The sequence below is a fragment of the Notothenia rossii genome, assembly GCF_949606895.1.
Source record: "Notothenia rossii genome assembly, chromosome: 9".
In the NCBI taxonomy this organism is placed as follows: domain Eukaryota; kingdom Metazoa; phylum Chordata; class Actinopteri; order Perciformes; family Nototheniidae; genus Notothenia; species Notothenia rossii.
In genome coordinates, this window is record NC_136907.1 from 40559400 (window position 1) to 40581019 (window position 21620).

Sequence of the window (21620 nt, forward strand, 5' to 3'; positions counted from 1 at the left end):
TGCATTTTAGCACATTACTTCCTGCAGTGATTCAGAAAGTATTGTGTTTGGGCTTTTTATTGTGAAAGGGAGAACACTACTCAGAACCAGACATAATTTCATAGAGAAAGCAAGTCTTATAGGGAGCCAATTTAAATGCTAATGTCGTCTTTATTTTACATCCATTACAAATTTGTGCAATCAACTACTTCATGATGATAAGTTGTCTACAGCCACTTTAAATGCAATCAAATGTATATTTCTAAGTGCTTACAACTTAAAAAATCTTTACGTACAAATGACTGTATATTGAATATATTTCTGTACCCAGTGTTGAACAGGACCCAAACCTTTGAGAGATGAAAAAGGACACATCTGCTTTAATCAACTGCCAAGTAGTCAAGTCTGCATTTGTGTCTGTTCATTTGTAAAACGTGGAATTCGGTTTCTTTTTAATGACCTAGGCGGATTTTGGCTTTTTTTCTCTTGCCAAGATACTTTTAGACACACTTTGAGTTATACAAAACCTTAAAACTAGAACACTGATGGCTGGCTTACGCTGCAAACTTCATCACCTTTTAACAAGAGAGTAAGTATATAAAACGTTATTTTGTATATTTTACACATCAGCAGAAAGAGAGAGAGAGAGATGGCAGGCACCTTTACAGACACTTTGTTTTAGAGAGAACCCCTCCCCACTCTGTCTAGTGATAAGATGGCAGGAAGGGGGGAGGAGGGGGCAGGGCCAGGCTCACACACACACACACACACACACACACACACACACACACACACACACACACACACACACACACACACACACACACACACACACACACAAACACACACACACACACACACCAAAAAGTCTGACAGCCATAGGACGAGGCAAGGGTGACAGTAAGGGAGGGAGTGTGTGACTAACTTTTGACTTTCTTTGTTCTGATCAGCCCCAATCTGCATACTCTTCTGAATACATTGAGAGTTACTTTTGACTCTAACAGTGTTCCACTGGAGTCATAGCTTTCTGAACTTATTTCTTAGCAGCAATTCGGTTTCTTTTTAATGGCCTAGGCGAATTTTGGCTTTTTTTTCTCTTGCCAAGATACTTTTAGAACCACTTTGAGGTATGCAAAGCCTTAAAATCTAGAACACTGATGGCTGGCTTACGCTGCAAACTTCATCGCCTTTTAACAAGAGAGTAAGTATATAAAACGTTATTTTGTATATTTTACACATTAGCAGAAACAGAGAGAGATGGCATTGAAAATATGTACATACACATTACAAACATGTAGATAGTAGACAAAAACTAAAAAGAATTTCCCAGCCTTTCTGTGTTCTGATCAGCTCTGAATCTGCATATTTTGGTCTGGATATATTGACACCCCCGAGTCTCCTCTCAATCCCCTCCTGCCTGCTTTTTCTATACTTTTACAGCCTCAGCCGACTGCAGGACCTTGGGTGTTAAGAGACAGGAGTCTTCATCTCCATGTGAAGACATCCGTGACTGATTCACACACGCACGCACGCACGCACGCACGCACGCACGCACGCACGCACGCACACACACACACACACACACACACACACACACACACACACACACACACTTGGGGGCGGGCCCACCTGTCACTTTGTATGCATACTAATGTGATTTAATTTAGTTTTATTATAAACCATAAGGCGCAACAGTGGGGGCTTTTCACACCTGTGAATACACATCACCCCCCTCCTATCGACGGATCTCACACCTACTTGGGATATCACACCTACTTGAGATCTCACACCTCGAACAAAGGGGAGGCGGGACTTAGCTCATTAGCATAAGTAGGGAGAGGTGTGACCTGTCACAGCACCTGTCACTTTCTATGCATACTAATGTGATGGAAGCGGGATGAATAATACTACTATTACTCTTGTAATCTGTTTTTCAGATCCTGCACCTTGGTTGACAGAGTCTGTTGCCATCCAACCCCATCAATACTTTTTGAATGAATTCAAATGTATGTTTCAGCTCCTTGGGGTAGCTCAGATTGAGGCTTTAAATCAGTCCAAGCAGTACTGCCCATCCATTTGCGAAGTATTTCAGCTCTCGCAGCACTCCAACACCCTCGATGATGACACCAACATCCGCAAGTGGTTCCCCGGGCTCTGCTCCTTCGTGTCTCACGAGATAGAGTTCCAATACCATTGGCTCCATTTGTGTTGTTGGAAGATCAACCTCCTAAAGTGGGATTAGAACATAGTATTCATGATTATCAGTATGAGAACTAGCCCTGACACACATCATTTTATAATATGAAACAAATGAGCAAATCCTTTTATTATTTTCCATTGTAAATAAATACATTTAGTTGTAAATGTACATGAACAATATAACCAAAGTAGCAGCAAATACTTTGAATAAAAAAACAAATTCAATTATTTAAGTAGTTATTTTAGCTTTTAATTTAAAGAGGACATATTATGCAAATGTTCAGGTGTATATCAGTATGTACTGTCTCTACTTTAAAGAGTCCTCTCCTGCTGATGTTCAGGTGTATATCAGTATGTACTGTCTCTACTTTAAAGAGTCCTCTCCTGCTGATGTTCAGGTGTATATCAGTATGTAGTGTCTCTACTTTAAAGAGTCCTCTCCTGCTGATGTTCAGGTGTATATCCGTATGTAGTGTCTCTACTTTAAAGAGTCCTCTCCTGCTGATGTTCAGGTGTATATCAGTATGTAGTGTCTCTACTTTAAAGAGTCCTCTCCTGCTGATGTTCAGGTGTATATCAGTATGTACTGTCTCTACTTTAAAGAGTCCTCTCCTGCTGATGTTCAGGTGTATATCAGTATGTACTGTCTCTACTTTAAAGAGTCCTCTCCTGCTGATGTTCAGGTGTATATCAGTATGTAGTGTCTCTACTTTAAAGAGTCCTCTCCTGCTGATGTTCAGGTGTATATCCGTATGTAGTGTCTCTACTTTAAAGAGTCCTCTCCTGCTGATGTTCAGGTGTATATCAGTATGTAGTGTCTCTACTTTAAAGAGTCCTCTCCTGCTGATGTTCAGGTGTATATCAGTATGTAGTGTCTCTACTTTAAAGAGTCCTCTCCTGCTGATGTTCAGGTGTATATCAGTATGTAGTGTCTCTACTTTAAAGAGTCCTCTCCTGCTGATGTTCAGGTGTATATCAGTATGTAGTGTCTCTACTTTAAAGAGTCCTCTCCTGCTGATGTTCAGGTGTATATCCGTATGCAGTGTCTCTACTTTAAAGAGTCCTCTCCTGCTGATGTTCAGGTGTATATCAGTATGTAGTTTCTCTACTTTAAAGAGTCCTCTCCTGCTGATGTTCAGGTGTATATCAGTATGTAGTGTCTCTACTTTAAAGTTTATATATATATATATATCTGTGTTTGGCTATGTTTCAACTTACCAAATATTCCTTTATGAAGCTCTCTGAACTTTCATTCATGTAGACGCAGAGCGCTTTAAGGACACAGTCCCATCGTGTTTCAACTGTGGGATCCTGAGGGACAAACACATTTTCAAAATCTTCACACAAGAATACTGATTATGCTTGTGTGCTGATTTTTGGCAAGTCAAAGGAAGAGGGTCAGAGAGGTTAACATATATTTATATGAGAGGGACAACAAGAGAGAGAGATAAAGAGAATGGTGTTGCAGTGCCAAAACTACACCATTTAATACAACTACATACCTTGTCCATGGCTGCCATGATCAGGCCCAAATTGCATCCTGCTGTTCCTCCCTTCTTTTTGAAAACCTTCATCAACTGAGACGAATGGCGATCCAGTTGAGACATGAAGGTAGGCAGCAGCGGAACGGTGGTGATGCGGGTGAATTCTGCGTTTCCCTGCAACACATTGTGATACAGGTTAACATGTTTTGTTAAAAGCTGTTGCATCTATAATAATATCCATCAAGTGTCATAGCAGAAAGGACAGGAGTTCATCTACTGGTGTAAACAAAACAAAGAAGTTCAGTTGAGGTTCTTTCCTTATACATGCATCTATTAAAATATTTTAAAAATCACCTTGCTCTCAGAAAACAGAGCTGGCCATCGCTCTCCGAACTCAGTGATGAAGGGCTTGTCCTGAAGGATTTTTAATTTATAGTGCTTCAGTAATTGGTACCTTGTAGATTGAGTCTCAGTACACTGTTTGCATCTCCAGATTCAAAACCTACAGAAAAATATACATTTGTTAATGATCAAAATGTACTGTAAATAACAACTGTTATTGCACACATTAACATAATTCAGGGTGTGAGGTGCAGGATATAGCAACCCATTACTGGATCTTAAGCAGTGGTGGAAAAAGTACTCAGATCCTGTACTAAAGTAAAAGTATAAATACTCCATTACTTGCTATAGTACCAAGTTCAAAATAATACTTAAGGTAAAGCACCTAAGTGTTATTAGCCAAATATAATCAAGTATAAAAAAAAAAAGTACTTTGTGCAGAATGCCTTTTGTAAAAGGGTTACATCATTATAGAATAAAAATCAATGTTCTTATAATAAAAAATCGACATATATACAAGATGTGTTAATGTTGTGATTTGTTAATATAGAGCATATTTTGGAAAGAACTGAGTAAATTAGTAGTAAATGTATGTGAATATAAACATTATCTAAAAAGGTAACTACAAGTGTCAAATAAATGTAGTGTAGTAAAAGTACAATATTTCCCACTAAAATATAATAGAGTAGAAGTACAGAGTAGCAGAAAATGGAAATACTCAAGTATGTGGTACTTGTACTTTGTGCAGTAATGTAAATGTAGTTGGTTACATTCCACCACTGATCTTAAACACGGCATGTGCTTCGAGCTGAAGCCAACTTAGAACATTGTTTGTTTTAACTGACAAATCCTACTCATTTAGCCTTCAACTTATTTGGAGACGTGAATGATACTTACTGTACTTTTGAGCCACCGGCTTTCATCGATACATTTGGCTACTCCCCAACAACTTGGAAATCTGAAATTCAAAGTTGGATAATGAGTCACACAATGAACTTCATGCCAAAAATAATTAATCCTATATACTTTCATTAAAAATAAAAATGTTGCAACTGCCACCAACATTTGCTTGGCTCGGCACCCAGAGTAACACCCCTTCAGCAGCCGCAATAGTCTCAGCAAATAGTGGCATCTGCGGCGAAAGTACCTGCCACTACCACGATTTAATCTTGCTCTCTCTCTCTCTGATTATGTCGGGTGAATTCCGTGTCTATTTAAGAGCTGTCTTAAGTGAAGATGTGCTTGTTGAGTGCGTTCCTTTACATGCTTTAAATAATTCACACTTCGATATTCCTCACCGACATAATTAACGTAACGACCAAGCACGGCTCCGGTTGACGCAACAACAGCAGATGGGAAAAACCTTTCTTCCAAATAAGCTTTACAATTTAACAAAAAAACCTCCCTCAGGGCGTTACACTTGATGAAGTTATTTTTAACAGACTTAGAAGACCTTAACCGACTATGACCTTTTTGGCATTTGCAACCAGGCTCTCAAATCGAGAGACAGCAAGCGCATTTCGTGGCATCTGCGGGCAGTGGCAAGTACTTCCGGCATCTGCCACAGAGGCCGCTACTCCGTGGTATCTGTGGCAAGTATATGCCACAGATGTGGTATCTGTGGCAAGTATATGCCACAGCCACAACTTGCCGTGGCAAGTAAATGCCACAACCATGCCACAACTTGCCGTGGCAAGTATATGCCACAACTTATATATGCCACAACTTGCCGTGGCATGTAGGCTATATGCCACAACTTGCCGTGGCAAGTAAATGCCACAAGTTAAGAGTTAAGAGAAGGTTTACGGTAGCTGCCACTCGCCTTCCGTGGCAAATGCTGATATTTAAACCCGTATTTATCGCGTAAAATGTCGCTGTTTTAGCATGACTTTATCGGACTGATCTGTACACAAGACTGATGATCTGTTACTGATGGTCCGATCATATTTTTCAAAAAGATTAAACATATGTACTATAGATTTTACTTGGAGAACGTGGTTTGTTAAAATAAATAAACGTGCTATTTTTATGATAATAGTCGGTACTCGAGTTGAGGGGGGATGGCATCCCCCCTGAAATAAAAACGGTTAAAATCATCCCCCTTCTAAAACGCATGGCGGGACCAATACGATTTTCATTGCCATAAGCAATAGCTGTGCACATGATATAACCTTTCACCCTTGATGGATTTCCATCATACATAATACACATAAGGATTATCTTATGTTAATGTTGGTATAGGCTACTTGACAGTAAGTGTGCTTCTATTGTTTGTTTTATATATAAATATATACATTCACTTGAAAAGACTGTAATTTCCTATTGTTACTGTTTTACTTTATGACAACTAGTGGTCATTTTCTGTGTTTTTGTTATGTCAGTGTTCATTTACTGAGTTTGTGATTTGTGACTTATTAATAAGGAAAACATCATCCTTAAAATTATTTTTTTAAATGTATTTTTAAATGTTCTAAATTTGAAAAAAATAGATAAAAATAAACTAAAGTTAAAATCTTGTTTTTCATGCCCCAAGAGCAATAAAAACAATTGGTAAAAAAATCCTGAGTGAGGCTTTCATAATTCATGGATGAAAGGGTTAAGAAAGACAAATATATGTTTCTATTGGTTTTAGTGAGATGGTTTATTGTAGTGTATTCTTACATATTCAGTAGGCTATATTGTTTATTCTTTAGATACTCTGTAGATAAATATCTACTAATAATGTGTAAATGATTTCCTGTTTCTTTCTATTATTATTATTTGCTGTAACGCAAAGATTTCAACATTTTAGATAAATAAATTAAATACAACGTATCATATCAAAATCTGTTTATGTTAATTAGCAACACAATGATTTGATATTTGCATGCATGACATATAACCTTTTTACTGATGCACACAAAAAGTTTTAACAAGGGTGTAATTATATTACATTGTAACCCTCTTTCCTCAACATATTAAATCAACTTTATACGGTTAAATGAGGATTGCTTGGAGTATCATGCTTAAGAGAACATTCTTCATGTTAATTGTTCACCACTTTCAAAACGCAATAAAAGGATGGATAAAAAAGCATGCATTGTGTCTTGATTTTTAATATACTGTCATGATTGTCTTAACGGAATAAAATGGTTTGTTTGGATTCACCGATATCAATATCTAATAAGAATAATCTGAAGCATTTAAATAAAAATGTTCAACCAGAATTAAAATATTAAACAAAATAGATACAATGACATTAATCTGTTTATTAACAACGCAAATAATACAAATTAAGTACATATGCCTGGATTTAAAATAACACATTTATACATGTGTACAATCAAATATAACTGTCCTTTGCCTCATTTATAAAAGTCTAGCCAAGTCTAATAACACCATTGTACACGTTGCTGTGTCAATACAGATATTTATTTTTAATTATTTGTCTTTACTAGTAACAATACACCTGGTTATCGTAGCAAGCAGTGGAAACTCCCCTCAAGAAGCGACAATTGCCAAGGGCTTGCGTTGCAACGCTCACTTGCCAATATTTTTTTTTTATTACAATATAGGCCTATGTTTAGCATACTATCATAGATATAGCACGTTTGTTTATTTTAGCAAACCACGTAGGCTATTCCAAGTAAAATTGAATATAAATGATAATTTATTATCTTTTTGAAAAATAGAGATCGCACATCAGTCCTGTGTACAGATCAGTCCGATAAAGTCATGCCTAAACAGCGACATTTTACACGATAAATACGAGTTTAAATATCAGCATTTGCCACGGAAGGCGAGTGGCAGCTACCGTAAAACTTCTCTTAACTCTGGCATCTTGTGGCAACTCCCGTTCAGCATGCGCAAATGCCACGGCAAGTTGTGGCATATGCTTGCCACGGCAAGTTGTGGCATATGCTTGCCACGGCAAGTTGTGGCATCTGTGGCATTTACTTGCCACGGCAAGTTGTGGCATATACTTGCCACGGCAAGTTGTGGCATATGCTTGCCGCGGCAAGTTGTGGCATCTGTGGCATTTACTTGCCACGGCAAGTTGTGGCATATACTTGCCACGGCAAGTTGTGGCATATAGCCTACTTGCCACGGCAAGTTGTGGCTGTGGCATATACTTGCCACAGATGCCACAGAGTAGTGGCCTCTGTGGGAGATGCCACAAATGCCAAGGCACATGCCACGGCAATGTAGTGGCAACACTCATTGTGTTCTAGTATGATAAATAAAATAACATTGTACCTTGAAAATCAATGCATTCGTTCATTTGACACGTTGGTGGTTTTAGGTAGGCTATACAGCGACCCCTTGTGGTTCTAGTGTGAAGTAAAAGTAGAAGTAGCCAACCTAAATGTTGGAATACTCTGTTACAAGTAAAAGTCATGCATTAAAATGTTACTCAAGTAAAAGCGCAAAATGATTAGCATAACAATATACTTAAAGTGCATATTACATGTTTTCATTATAATGATTGATCATGAAAGTGTTCTCAAAGCTGGTAAAGGTGCAGCTAGTTTTAATGACTTTGTATACTGTAGTAGGGTATCTTGTGAATTTACTCCAGGAGTAACTATAAAGTCTGATTTAAGACTTGATTATATGTATCATCATTAATCAGAATCTGTAGTAAGTAACTAAAGGTAGCGTATTAAATAAATGTAGGGGAGTAGGCTACAATTACACAATTTACCTCTGAGTTGTAGTGGGGTAAGTAGCCTACTACGTAACATACCATTTACATACTCAACTAAAGTACAACAAGGCTATTTCTAAATCACAAGTACAGTAGGCCTACTTGAGTATACAAGTTAGCCTATTTCCCACCTCTGGTCAACAATGTTAGATCTTTATGTCAACTTACTAATAATATATCTTGAGTATTATCATAAAAATAGCACGTTTATTTATTTTAACAAACCACGTTCTCCAAGTAAAATCTGAACATATGTTTAATCTTTTTAAAAAATATGATCGGACCATCAGTAACAGATCATCAGTCTTGTGTACAGATCAGTCCGATAAAGTCATGCCAAAACAGCGACATTTTACGCGATAAATACGGGTTTAAATATCAGCATTTGCCACGGAAGGCGGGTGGCAGCTACGGTAAACCTTCTCTTAACTCTTAACTTGTGGCATTTACTTGCCACGGCAAGTTGTGGCATATACTTGTCACGGCAAGTTGTGGCATATATAAGTTGTGGCATATACTGGCATGGTTGTGGCATTTACTTGCCACGGCAAGTTGTGGCTGTGGCATATACTTGCCACAGATACCACATCTGTGGCATATACTTGCCACAGATACCACGGAGTAGCGGCCTCTGTGGCAGATGCCGGAAGTACTTGCCACTGCCTGCAGATGCCACGAAATGAGCCAGGCCCTACTGCTCAAATCTTGAAATCAAGCACATTTTAAAACACATTTTTTTAAAAGGAGGGAAAAAACGTTTCCACTTGGTCAGAGGTAAAGGTTAAGCTGACATTACTAATTATAACCACATCAAGCTAAAATCATTAAATACATAACGATTGAGACTTCTACAGACAAAGCTTGAAATTTCACCTCTTTTGTGACATATTCTAACACTTTTAAGTGCAAGGGAACATCATTAAAAAGATACCGTTAAGCTAGCTGTTAGCTAGGCTGCACCGCTTTTCAAATCTATCATCAAAGTATACAGTTGGTAGCAGGGAAATCAAAAATACACATCAACTTTTGTGTTTCAGGGACCGTTTGTGTTTAATATATGTTAATATTTAAGAAACTTACCATAAAATCGCAGGATGGCACAGGAAAGGGAAAAATACGCGGTTCTGTCATCCACATCTCAAAGTCACAGGATCCAAATGACGCACGTCCCCGGTCTTACAGCGCATGTGTTGAGAAAGTACGGCAAGCACTTTGGGACAATCAGTGCGTTTTAAATAACTTTACCATTTAAATACAACACAACATGGTAATGTAATCCCAAAACGTTGAACTTTTACATAAATGCAATTAAAGTCTGATTTAATTGTAAAAAGTGCATTTACTTAGTAGTTTCAATATAAAAAAAGCAATTAATGCAAACAACATCCATATTTCATTTCTTCGAGTGCAGGGCATTCTGAAGCTGTTGGTTGTGGTGTAAAATAGTTTTACATTGTTTTTCTAGAAATTGGAGGATGCTTTTAGGGTAATGACTAAAATCAGGAGGAAAGCCAAAAGAATAAAAAAAACTCCCCACATCGTCCTCCTCTAAGGTCACTGCTAACCAGTCTTCTCCCGGCATGTGGGAGGGGTGGGTATTTACAATCATGTATACAGGGTATCTAAATAATTGTTTTACTCGGGGGTAGCTGATCTGACGTCCACACACCCCCAAAAGAGTCTCCAACCATATGACGTAGCAGAATATCCAATTGATGATTATTGATGTTGTAATATCTTCTTAGTAATAATCTACCAACACTTGACGTTTTGAATTAATCTCCAGAATCGAATCAAAACAAGAATATACGATTAAAGTGGTAGTCTGTGTTAACGGTACTCGGAATCTCATATCCAGTCTTAAACTACCGCTTGTAATAGGGGACAATGCGTCAGCATCTTCCCCTACAGTGAGATTAAATACGAATAATGAGTATCCTTGTTCGAAATCCTCTCGGTCGATACACAGAGGTAAGTCTTTCATGTATCTCCCTGTAGCAGTGAACATGTTGTAAAACTTTCTGACTGAAGACCCCCGGTTAAATTGAGGTTGGAATGCTTTGGCCGGTACTTGTCTACCGCCCTGACACAAAGCCATATATTCCATATCATTATGAAGGAAATTAAAAGGTGAAAGCGTTCTTCTTCCGGTGAAGGCTACGTGATTTACCATACCCAATACTATGTATTGAGGCATATTACCCAGAAAGAGATTTTCTTGGGTGAATATACTGGAATTCACCGGGATGCTGTATGTTTTGATATTCACACGAGATAAAGGATAGAGGGCGTTTCCTCTCATTAGAGCGAAATGGCCGGGGAAATGGCCGGGGAAATGGTGGCTTTCTTGATAAAAAGTGAGGCCCCTAGTATTTTTAGATGGTATGTAGAATCATTTGCACACATGAGAGTAAACGCATCGTTAGATCTGGTGAGCTTGATTCTCAAATCTACAGAGTTTCAGAAGAAGCCTCTCGCTGAAAAATATATCGGTGTGTAGGGCCCCCATTAGATGGAGCTCTCGAGATTCAGCTGTGAACACAGCTCTCTTTACTAGACCCTTGTTAGGGCCATTGGCGATCACTATCGAGTTCATAGCTCCCGCGGTGTCTTTATAAAATAAACCGGCAGTGAACTGAGTTTTTAAAGTAGAATCAGAGTAATTCAACAGCGTTTCAATCATCGCTCTGTAAGGATGAGTCGAGCTGGACTGAGAAATCAGCCTGTCCCCTAGAATAACGTTGCATTGGTTAAAAATTGTATTCAGAGGATAATTAACGAGGGCCACGGGGGCATCAGCTGCCAGATTAGTCCCATCGGCGTTAGTTATTTTGATCCTGAGATGCATCAAGGTGTCATTCATATCAAGGTATTTATCCCCGGGAATGAAAAATTCAATGGGTCCGTACTCTGTAATGGCAGACAACGGAAGGACCTCTGTGTAGTGTTTTTCATCGATAGAAAGCTGCGTCATGGGAGCCGAAAATAAATCCAGCTCTGCCATGCTGCATTCAGCAGATTTGTGATGTAAAAGAGCCATATTTAACTTGTTTTTTAAGTAGACCAGAATTGAAGATAGATGAGCTATGAAATACATAGCAGAGCTACACAGATCCTAGTAATGGTTTGACTCAAGATAATAGTTATGTACACAAGTTTCTGAATTAGATCTATTAGACATTGTAATACTAATTAGGTGTAAATGAATTGCAGTAGTAGTAGTACTATAAGGAAGTGAGTTTTGTACAAAGTTTCAGGAAAGATGGGAGGCAGAAGTCCAAATGGAAAGTTAGAACCATCTTGAAAATCATAGTTGAAATCGTGAATGAATAAGGAATGGCGCTCCACATATGACATATTTTTGTAGATAAAGGGAACCCACCTATGCTGAAATACCTCTGAAAAGACTCTGCAGAGCACGACATGGCCAAAAGACTGAGACCAAATTACCTTTGACCCTGACTGACAGTGTGACAAATGCACTGTCAATGACTGACCCTGGGGTGTACCTGACCAAACCTGACTTGACAACCAGATAGTGTGAGTGTGAATGAATGCCGGCATGTGATCAGTGTAACTGCATGATTCTAAAACAATAACTAACCAAGCATGTTTTTGGACTAACACATTATTTTGGAGCTCCAAGGGAAACAAAGGTTTCTTAAAAATTCCACAAAAAGGGGAAACCGCACATGTGACCCGTTTCTAATCTACTTGATGATATTTTACTCCCACAGGAGTTGGCGGTTTGCAAATGTAAAACTCAAACTAAAATCTGAAGATTCTGTTTCTTTTGGGCCTGAAAGACGGAGAGAAACACTTATTTTCACTGAAGTGTTTACTGTGGAAATAATAATAATGGATCTAAAATTGTAAATATTGTTTGTTATGTCCCTAACCAATATTTACCTGAAAATGTTTTCCCCCTCCCCATTACAGGATTTTGTTACACATGAGTTCATGTGTAAAAAGGGGGGAGTGTGTATAATGTATAATGTCAACATGGTTGAAAATGTAAAATTCACAATTTCAATTTTTCTTTAAAGGATTGAAAGAAACTTTCCGCCCCAACCCAGATGTTCAAACTTAGCATTGAAGAAAGTTTTAGAATTAACCTGCTCCATATCTAGGGATAATATACTGTTTGGTGAATGTTGACTTGTTTCTAATATTGATTGAGTTATAACCGGTAACACAGATGCAGAATCAGTGGCCAAGGGGCTACTGTGAGAGATGTAATTCCAGAATGGAATACAGAAGAAGTTGACCTGTGATAATGAAACAATTTTGTAATATTTCAACAGATATTAAAGTACCTGAGGTTTGAAATGTAGAAAGAACATATTACAGTTAAGCTAAAACATAGTAATGTAATGAGACGGAATTTAATTTAGACAATATCTTGTTACTAGCCTGGTAAAAGAAGTAAAAGCCATATACTTTATTGTTTAGGTCATTATGGGGATATACATTTCATTTAAATTCATAATAGAAAGACATTTGTTGACAGTATGTTGGATTTCTGTATTCATTTTTCAGCTTGATAATAGATAGGTAGAAGCAGTATTGCCAGGTGCAATCAATGGGATTTCTGCACACGATCCAAGCAGAGAATGACGTACCTTACAGGACAGACACACTCAGGAAATCATTCACTCTGACATCATCATGACTTTAGTTGTTTTTGAATCATAATGAAATTGTATTACATAACGTTAGTGTGTTTTTACCACAAACAGGAATAGTTAATTGTTATATTAGATTTGAGAACGATTACAAGGATTTTATTTAGTTCACCATGAAGATGTTTTTTGTTTTGTAACATATGCCAAGTAGTAAGATTCAAGTATCAGCAGGTTGTGAATTATTATTCCTCTGTCCCACAACCAACAAGAATGTGTATGGGGAGAACTATATCTACTTGAGCCAGCAGAGACGCGTAGATTGCACCAGAGAAAAACAGTTAGATAAAAACAGACCGATAGAATGGCGCTAGACTTGTTTAAATAAAGAGTAATATTTAGCTATTTTTAGAGAGTTTAATCCTTCTTATACTTAGTAAAAGAACAAGTGCCTTTACACCAGATACAGTATGAAGATGATTTATGATGTGAAAGGAGGGCGTTAGACGTTTTCCATACCAAGCTAATTGCTGCTATTTTGCAAAGTGACATTAAAGGTTTAAGATAGAAGTTATGCACAAATGAAAAACTTTATATTTATGATGAATATGTATTCTTATTTGTATTTTTTACTTTTATGAGTTATGTACCATGCAATGTTCGGATGAAGAACTCATTGATTTCAATATTATTTACATACCTTAAATGGTATGTAAGGAGGGATTGTTAGAAATTAAAATCAATGTTGATATGGCGTAATTTGAATTAAATACACTATTTGATTTAAATCAGTTTTATTCTGAAAAACCGGAAGTTCTCACTATTAGCTTAACACTTTTATTCTGAAAATTTGTCACTTCCGGTTAGCATTTAGCATCTTGCCGAATCATACGATTTCAAACCTTGAACCAAGGTGAAATGACATGTGATGTTGTACACTGAGCACACTGGGATTAGCACTCATTTATTGACGCTGAATAATGTGTAGCAGGGAATGTTTAAATAACCACAGACGCCAGAATGATGCAATTTAGCTACAGAAAAAGGCAGGAATTGCATTGGACCCGCCCCCCGACGACGCCGGCCAATAGGAGAAGACCTCAGATGACAACAGGAAGAGCAAGCCAAGAATTGATCTCTTCGACCCCCTGACCTGAACTGACCGGTCGGATGTGGAGAGCGCCTCAACTCGCACATTTCATTTTGTACACCACCGCATCTTTTGTGTAATTAAATGCTGTTAACTTTTATAAGCTTCCCTTGACTCTTTTCAATCTCTCCTGCCTTCAGGGTCCGAGAATTGCTTTCAGTCTGTATCTTAGTAGGAATCTGACTGTGTGTTAAAATTGTATCAAAGGCTTTGGCAACCTCTACACCAGTCTTCTTCTCTAATACCTGAGCATAGGCTTTTTTCGAGAATACATCTACAACTGTTAACAAATAATTAAAACCATCATTATGTTTGCACAGCGACTGCATATCGCAAAGATCAGCTTGAAATTGTTGCAACGGTCTGAGTACGAAAACTCTGTTTCTTACAAAATGCACCCTAGACGGCTTATGCAAAGTATATGCATCCTGTTCAGATAAATATTCTCTGACTTTCTCTACATTTACTTGTTTACCCGTTTCAATCTGTACAGCTCTATGGAGTCTGTCAACGCCCCCTAAACTCCCTGGATTAGAAGGAGTGTAATACACCCTTTGCATGACACGTTTCTCAGACATGTTCCCTGTTAGCGCACCAGTGAGGTAATGAGTACAACAGTTTTTCTTACAACACATTTTATTGATTTGTCAAATATACCACAAAACATTTTCTCCAAGCAGAGAATAAAAAACATTTTAAAACCAAAAACATGATTGTTAGGAAGGACAAACTAGATCAAGTAAAATAAAGATAAAACAAATAAAATAAAAAAAATGCTTTTACGAAAAGTATCAAACTCTTCCTGTCGTTGCCAAAAGTCCCAGGCTGCTTTTATATTCTTCATCTGGGTCTCGTCGTTCTCTACAAGCTGGTCGTAAAGCTTGTCGATTTTAGCCTCAAGGAGTCTTGTGTTTCTGAGATTGTGCAGAATCGCCTCGGCAGCTCCAAAGATCCTCTTCCCCGACACATGAAGGTGGCTCGGGTGTAGAGCGTCCCTAATGGCTGGAATGAAACGAACGGTCCACAGTCTCTTTACCACTTCATCATAGTTTCGATCCAGATAGTATTCTTCGGTCGGAAACAAACACTCGTGTTGCATTTGATTGGGATGGTCGACTTGACATCCATAAAATGTTTCCTTTCTGTACAGATGTAGGACCCTATCCAACAGATGAACCACTACAGCTTTTACCGTATTCAGGAATGAAGATGTCCTAGCACGTTCTGCAGCATCACCCTCTGGAGTGTAAAGAAGCTGTTTATTCCCCTGGAGACAAGGGTGGAGTAGATGGAGGTTGATCCATATCCAGCCAGCCAGTAACATCAATGGCAGCAGCAGCACAGTCGATCTCGGGTGTCCAGATTGTTGGAGAGGATGGGGGTCCTTCAGGCGCTTGCTCCAGGCTGCAACTCGCGGGGAGAGACTTGTTTTTTCTCAGATCCATGTTAGTGTTCAACTAATGTCTTTGAGCGGTCCTTACTCTTAAATGATCTGGTGAGGGGGTGGGACTTGTTATGTTGAGTGGGAGGAGAAGTCATCAGCAAAAGTGAGAGTCTTTTTCACCATTATAATGTCCATCGATGTCTGACTCTTTTTAAAAAGTTCTTTAAGCTTTGTAGATTTCTCATCAATCATTTTCAGCCAAACAGTCAGAGGCACACGCAAGGATGTTTGAAAAACCCTGCATGTAGAGTTGAAATACTCCAAAACAAAATCATCAGAGGGGTCCTTCCCCAGCGTCACCAAACGGCTTGCGCGGTAATACCATCGCCCAGATGGTCCGCTTTTAGTTTCCCAGACAGTGCTAGTCAGGACTCTTCTCACTTCTGGCAGCGGGGAACTTCTTCTTCTTCCTCCACATTGAGGGGTAGCGGTGAAAACTGTTCTTTGATCTCGCTTTTTGTTTGCGTTTCTTTGTTTTTTGTTGCACATATCTTGTACACCAATAGTTCCAGCGTCGCTTTAACACTGCGGGGGCCATACGTTTCTCCATTCTTCAGATTGTAGAAATACAGATAATTTGCCATATAGTTGAACTCATGACCCCAAACATCGCCATTGTTCAGAGTCCCTTCTTCGTGAAGATCTTCGGACGTAGGCGTCTGAACCCGGCATAGATACTGCATCCGTTTCTTGATTGGCGCTCCGGACGGATGGCGGTAAGTTGTCACAGGCGTCTCGCTGATTAAACCCATATCGATGCGTCTCTTAGCCATTTTTCTTTTTTGAAAGGTGACTTGATGAGTGGAAATGACTGGCTTTTTAATTAGCATGGATTTCTCCTCTTCATCTAACTCCACCCCCACTATCTTCGGGGCTCATATCGTGTGACAGGAAGGGGTGGGGAGAGGCCGGGGCTGTGAGGGGATGGGGGCTAGACAATCTCATGCACAACTTCAAAGAGACTGCCTCAATCAACACCCATATTAACATCAGAGGCTTGTAACATGCCGGTGTGAAATCACACCTGCCTGTTATAACACCTCAACCCTCACATCAAAGGACAGACATGAAAGGCTAATTAGATTAGGAAACAAAGGGCTGTGAGGGGACAGGGGCCAGACAGTCTCACGCACAACTTCAAAGAGACTGCATTAATCAACACCTAGATTAACACCAGAGGCTTATAACACACCGGTGTGAAATCACACCTAGCTGTTATAACACCTCAACCCTCACATCAAAGGATTAGACGACACAGGCGCTACACAGGGGGGCATTTCACACCTACGTGTGATGACACCTCACCCCTCACATCAAAGGATCTCACACCTACGTGTGATATCACACCTAGGTGTGACATCCACCTCGAACAAAGGGAGGCGGGACTTAGTTCATTAGCATAAGTAGGGAGAGGTGTGACCTGTCACACCACCTGTCACTTTGCATGCATACTAATGTGATTGAAAGGGCATGTGTAATACTACTGCTGCATCGTCCAATCAGTGAGCGATACACAGTAAGGGGGCGGAGCGAGTATCTGAGGATTTCATCGGAGGATGGTCTGATGGTCCCTCCATTACTGAGACACAGCCCCTGTCTCTTGTCTTCCTTCCTGTGTTTTTCCTCCTATGTCTGATTGTCTAATTGTGTTCACCTGTTGCCCTTGTGTTTCTACCTCCCCTGCCCAGCTGTTTCTTGACCCGTGATTATCCTTGTATTTAGTCTTGTGTTCCCCTGTCGGTTCATTGTTTGTCTTTCCTGTCTCCCTCCATGTTGGTCACGGTCAGTTTTGGTGTTGTTGTTACCTTGTTTTACCTATGTGTTTTGAAGTATTATTTGAATTATTTGAATTATTAAAGTAACGTGTTATGGCAGGAAAGTTCAATCTGGTATATTCATTTTAATGTCACCTTATATAGAATGTGTGTTAAACTTGTGATTTCTGCATTGAGTGACTTCTGCCTAACAGATACCAAGAAGAGGCCCCTAGGGTCTCTCTGTTAATTATCAATAGTCATTGCAATTAGTAGGGGAATTCCCAGATACATTTTCAGATATAAGGCAGTTAAAGTCTTGTAGAATTAATGATTTATCTCCTACAGACCCCAAAAGAGGCCTTGAGAATTGAGTCAAACAGTTACCGAGGCCATAGTCCTTTGTTCTCATTTTAAAATGTATTCATTCCAGAGAGCTGACTTTGGGGTGAAGGGAAGTTCAGGGAAGCCATTAAGCCACAAGAATAATTAACTTATGTTGGTTGACTGATGCGGTGACTGTCATGGGACGATGGCGTTTGGATATTTACAAATATGGCTTTCATAGAGAAAAACAGGTGACTGTTGTGTGATAAGATACATGATAGGATGTGTGTGTGTGTTGAAGATGTTTAGGGGGAATGAGTATGTGTCCTGTCAAAGAGTCCTCTGTCATGACTCCAAATCATTGATTGGGGGATCTGCCTAAGGGCAGAGGGACAAACACACACACACACACACACACACACACACACACACACACACACACACACACACACACACACACACACACACACACACACACACACACACACACACACACACACACACACACACTGTGAAGCAACAGATGGAATCAACAACTGCTGACTCACTACCTGGGGTCCCGCCCAGAAGTGACACCGACCAATGGAACTCTGCCAAATCACTGGCTAGCTCGCTCAGAAGTGAACCCGCCACTAACAAATAGCTAGGAAGAAGCAAGCGACAAAACTCCTCCCCACCTGTGTATAAATGTTGTGATCATTTTGAAGATCGGCGCTCTTGTTTTTGACTTGCCGTTCCTGAGACGTGTCTCACACGGTGGTAGAACCTGAGCCCGGAGTACTCTGCAGAGTGCTTTGTGAATAGGTGATTGGGTGATGTATTGTATGTTTCTACCATTAAAGCAGATTATTGTTTAACCCTTATCCTGGTGCTTTGACTTTTCCTTCTTTTAAAACAAACTCATAGAGGAACGCGCGAAGCAGAGATTCTGTCTCAACAGTTTCATGCCATGTTTTTGTTTCTAGACCTTTTTACCTTTTTGTAGTCTGCATTTTGGTCCTACCTTTTCCACACATTCTAACAGAATGAACCAACCAACTATGGACCCAGCGGATTTTTATGATTTTGACTTGGATCTGTTTGATCTGGAGTTCTCCCTTCAGTGTTATCATGCCGAGTGGAGTGGAACCTCGTCTAGAAGGGACAGAGAGGCTATCCTCAAAAAAGCACAAATGGAGGTGGCCAACATGCCTTGGTTGAGGAGCTCGTTGCCTGAATGGCTTAAAGTTTTCTCACGTAGCCCTGAGTGCCAGTCTCCATTTTCTGACCCTTTTTTGGGATCCCGTCTGTTTGGAGGTCCACGGAGCCTCCAAAAGACCCCGAAGAAATGCAAGGTCAGGAAGCCAGCTCATACTCCAGTACCGGTCCACACAGCCATGGTTCCGTGCTCCAGTGCCGGCCCACACAGTCATGGTACCGTGCTCCAGTACCATCCCACACAGCCATGGTTCCGTGTTCCGGTTCCGTGCCCAGCAGCCATGGTCCCTGTTCCAGAACCGGCCCACACATCAATGGTCCAGGCTTCAGTTCCGGTCCCAACAGCCATGGTTCCTGCTCAAGTACCGTCTCCAGTAGCCATGGTTCCGGCTCCAGTAGTACCGGCCCCAGCAGCCATGGTTCCGGCTCCAGTACCGGCCCCAGGAGCCATGGTCCCGCCTCCAGTTTCGGCTCCAGTACTGGCTCTCCGGTGACGCCAGCTCCCCGTGTCCTGTCGGCGTACCGGCCGATGGGCGCTGGGCTCTAACAGAGTCTCGACACAGCAACCTCCTAGAGCTACGGGCGGTAGTGTTAGTTCTCCAGCATTTCATGCCCCTAATTCAACGGAGACATGTAATGGTCAGGAGCGACAACAGCACCACAGTGGCTTATATATCAACAGGCAGGGCGGAGTCTGCTCTGAAGGTGGGCCAGCCCTGGGCAATCCCCCAGTTCTTGGGGGCTATGTCTCAAGAGGCAGGTGCAATCGGGGCGTTACCCACTATGGGCCCACCTCTCCAGGCTTGACTCCTGAGAGGGACAGGCTGAGACAGGGTGAATTATCTGACAGTGTTATTCAGTCTATCCAGGCAGCTAGAGCAGTATCCACCACAGTCAGTTACAGGCCAAAGTGGCTGGGATTCCAGCGATGGTGTGAGGAGCGGAGAATAGAGCCCCTATCGTGTGAGTTGGGCTCTATTTTATCCTTTTTACAATTATTGGTGGACAGAGGGCTTGCTCATTCCGCAGTGAAAGTGTATGCAGCAGCCATCTCTTCCTGCCATGAGGGATTTGGCGGCAGGTCAGCCTTTAGTCAACCACTGATGTCGCAGTTTTTACAGGGGGTCTGGAGGCTGCGCCCAGTAGTGCACGCCTCCGTCCCACAGTGGGACCTGCCCCTGGTGCTCGAGGCTCTGGTCTCAGAACCATTTGAGCCTCTGGAGCTCTCCTCTCTAAATGCTTCTTGCCTTAACGTCAGCCAAAAGAGTGTCCGAGTTAACCGCTCTGTCGGTGCACCCGAGCTTTTACTGATTCGGGGTGACCGGAGTGGCGCGACCCTCAGACCGAACCCCTCCTTTGTGCCTGAAAGCCTAAGGAGTCCGTTCAGTTCGAGGACTATTCAGTTAGGGGGCTTTAGTCTTCCCCCCCATGGTGGGTCCAGGGAAGCTAAACTGCACCTCCTCTGCCCGGTGCATGCACTAGCATGTTATGTGGAGCGCACGGGTGCCCTTAGACGCACCGAACAGCTGTTTGTGTGCTTCGGGGGCGGGGTGATCGGGAAAGCTCTGTCCAAGAAATGCCTGGCAGGCTGGCTCTGCGAGTGCATTGCACATGCCTACGGACAGGCAGGGAGAGCCTGCCCCACGGGATTTGTGCGCACTTCACACGGGCTGTAGCTGTGTCAACAGCCTTATTCAATGGTGTGAGTGTGGAGGATATATGCACAGCGGCGTCTTGGTCGACGCCGGGCCCCTTCATAAGGTTTTATCTCTTGGACATGTCTGGCTCTTTCTCCGCGTCTGTGCTTGCTTGGGCAACACAGGACTGTGTTGAGGATGGGGAGGGGCTGTGGGTCAGTAGGCATCCCCTCATTGACCACTGGCCCATTACGGGGCTTTAGTCCACACACATTCTGCACGGGGTCAGTGTTTGAGTGTGGGGCATGGGCACTTGCACTCTCCCTGTGGTCCTTAGGGACTCAGGGAGGTAGGTACACAGGGAGCCCATACAGCGCTGAGGATTCTCCCCATCTGCCTATGGGCGGAGGGGGGGGGGGGGGCAGCAATGTTTTATGAGCACACAGGTAAGCGCAGCAGAGTGTGCTCTGTCAGCCGCAGCCCAGACTTCTCCACGGTCACAACCGGGTTAAAGGAGAATGTGGGGCAGCAGCTGCTGACCAGAAAAGCCGGTTAGGGGCAGTAGGATGGAATGATGTTGTTGGAAGACAGTGCGCGTATACATCAGGGCTCCACCCAGTGTACCCATAGAGTCCAGTAGAGGGCGGAGCCTGTGAGAGATATAACGTTGTGTTACGTATTGTAACCCTTGTTATATTAAAACATTATTATTATTATTATTATTATTATTATTATTATTATTATTATTATTAACCCTCTACTCAGGGCACTGTCTGTCCTATATCGCTCGCTGAAGAG

At 41.2% G+C, this 21620-nt stretch overlaps 1 protein-coding gene across 2 annotated transcripts; it reads right to left on the minus strand.

Annotated features, from left to right (window-relative positions):
- Positions 1-1603: 1603 nt before the first annotated feature.
- On the minus strand, positions 1604-9901 carry LOC307019579 (uncharacterized protein). Of its 2 annotated transcripts, none has more exons than XM_079650588.1 (6): positions 9772-9901; positions 4902-4962; positions 4017-4164; positions 3681-3836; positions 3397-3489; positions 1604-2206 (listed from the first exon to the last, which is right to left on the minus strand). In XM_079650588.1, exons 4-6 carry the CDS (start codon positions 3783-3785, stop codon positions 2024-2026), a joined length of 381 nt encoding a protein of 126 aa, XP_079506714.1. In that variant the 5' UTR covers positions 3786-3836; positions 4017-4164; positions 4902-4962; positions 9772-9901; the 3' UTR covers positions 1604-2023. The 2 variants fall into 2 exon arrangements, with proteins under 2 accessions (XP_079506714.1, XP_079506715.1); XM_079650589.1 differs by having other exon boundaries at positions 4902-4953; positions 9772-9823.
- Between the last annotated feature and the right edge of the window lie 11719 nt (positions 9902-21620).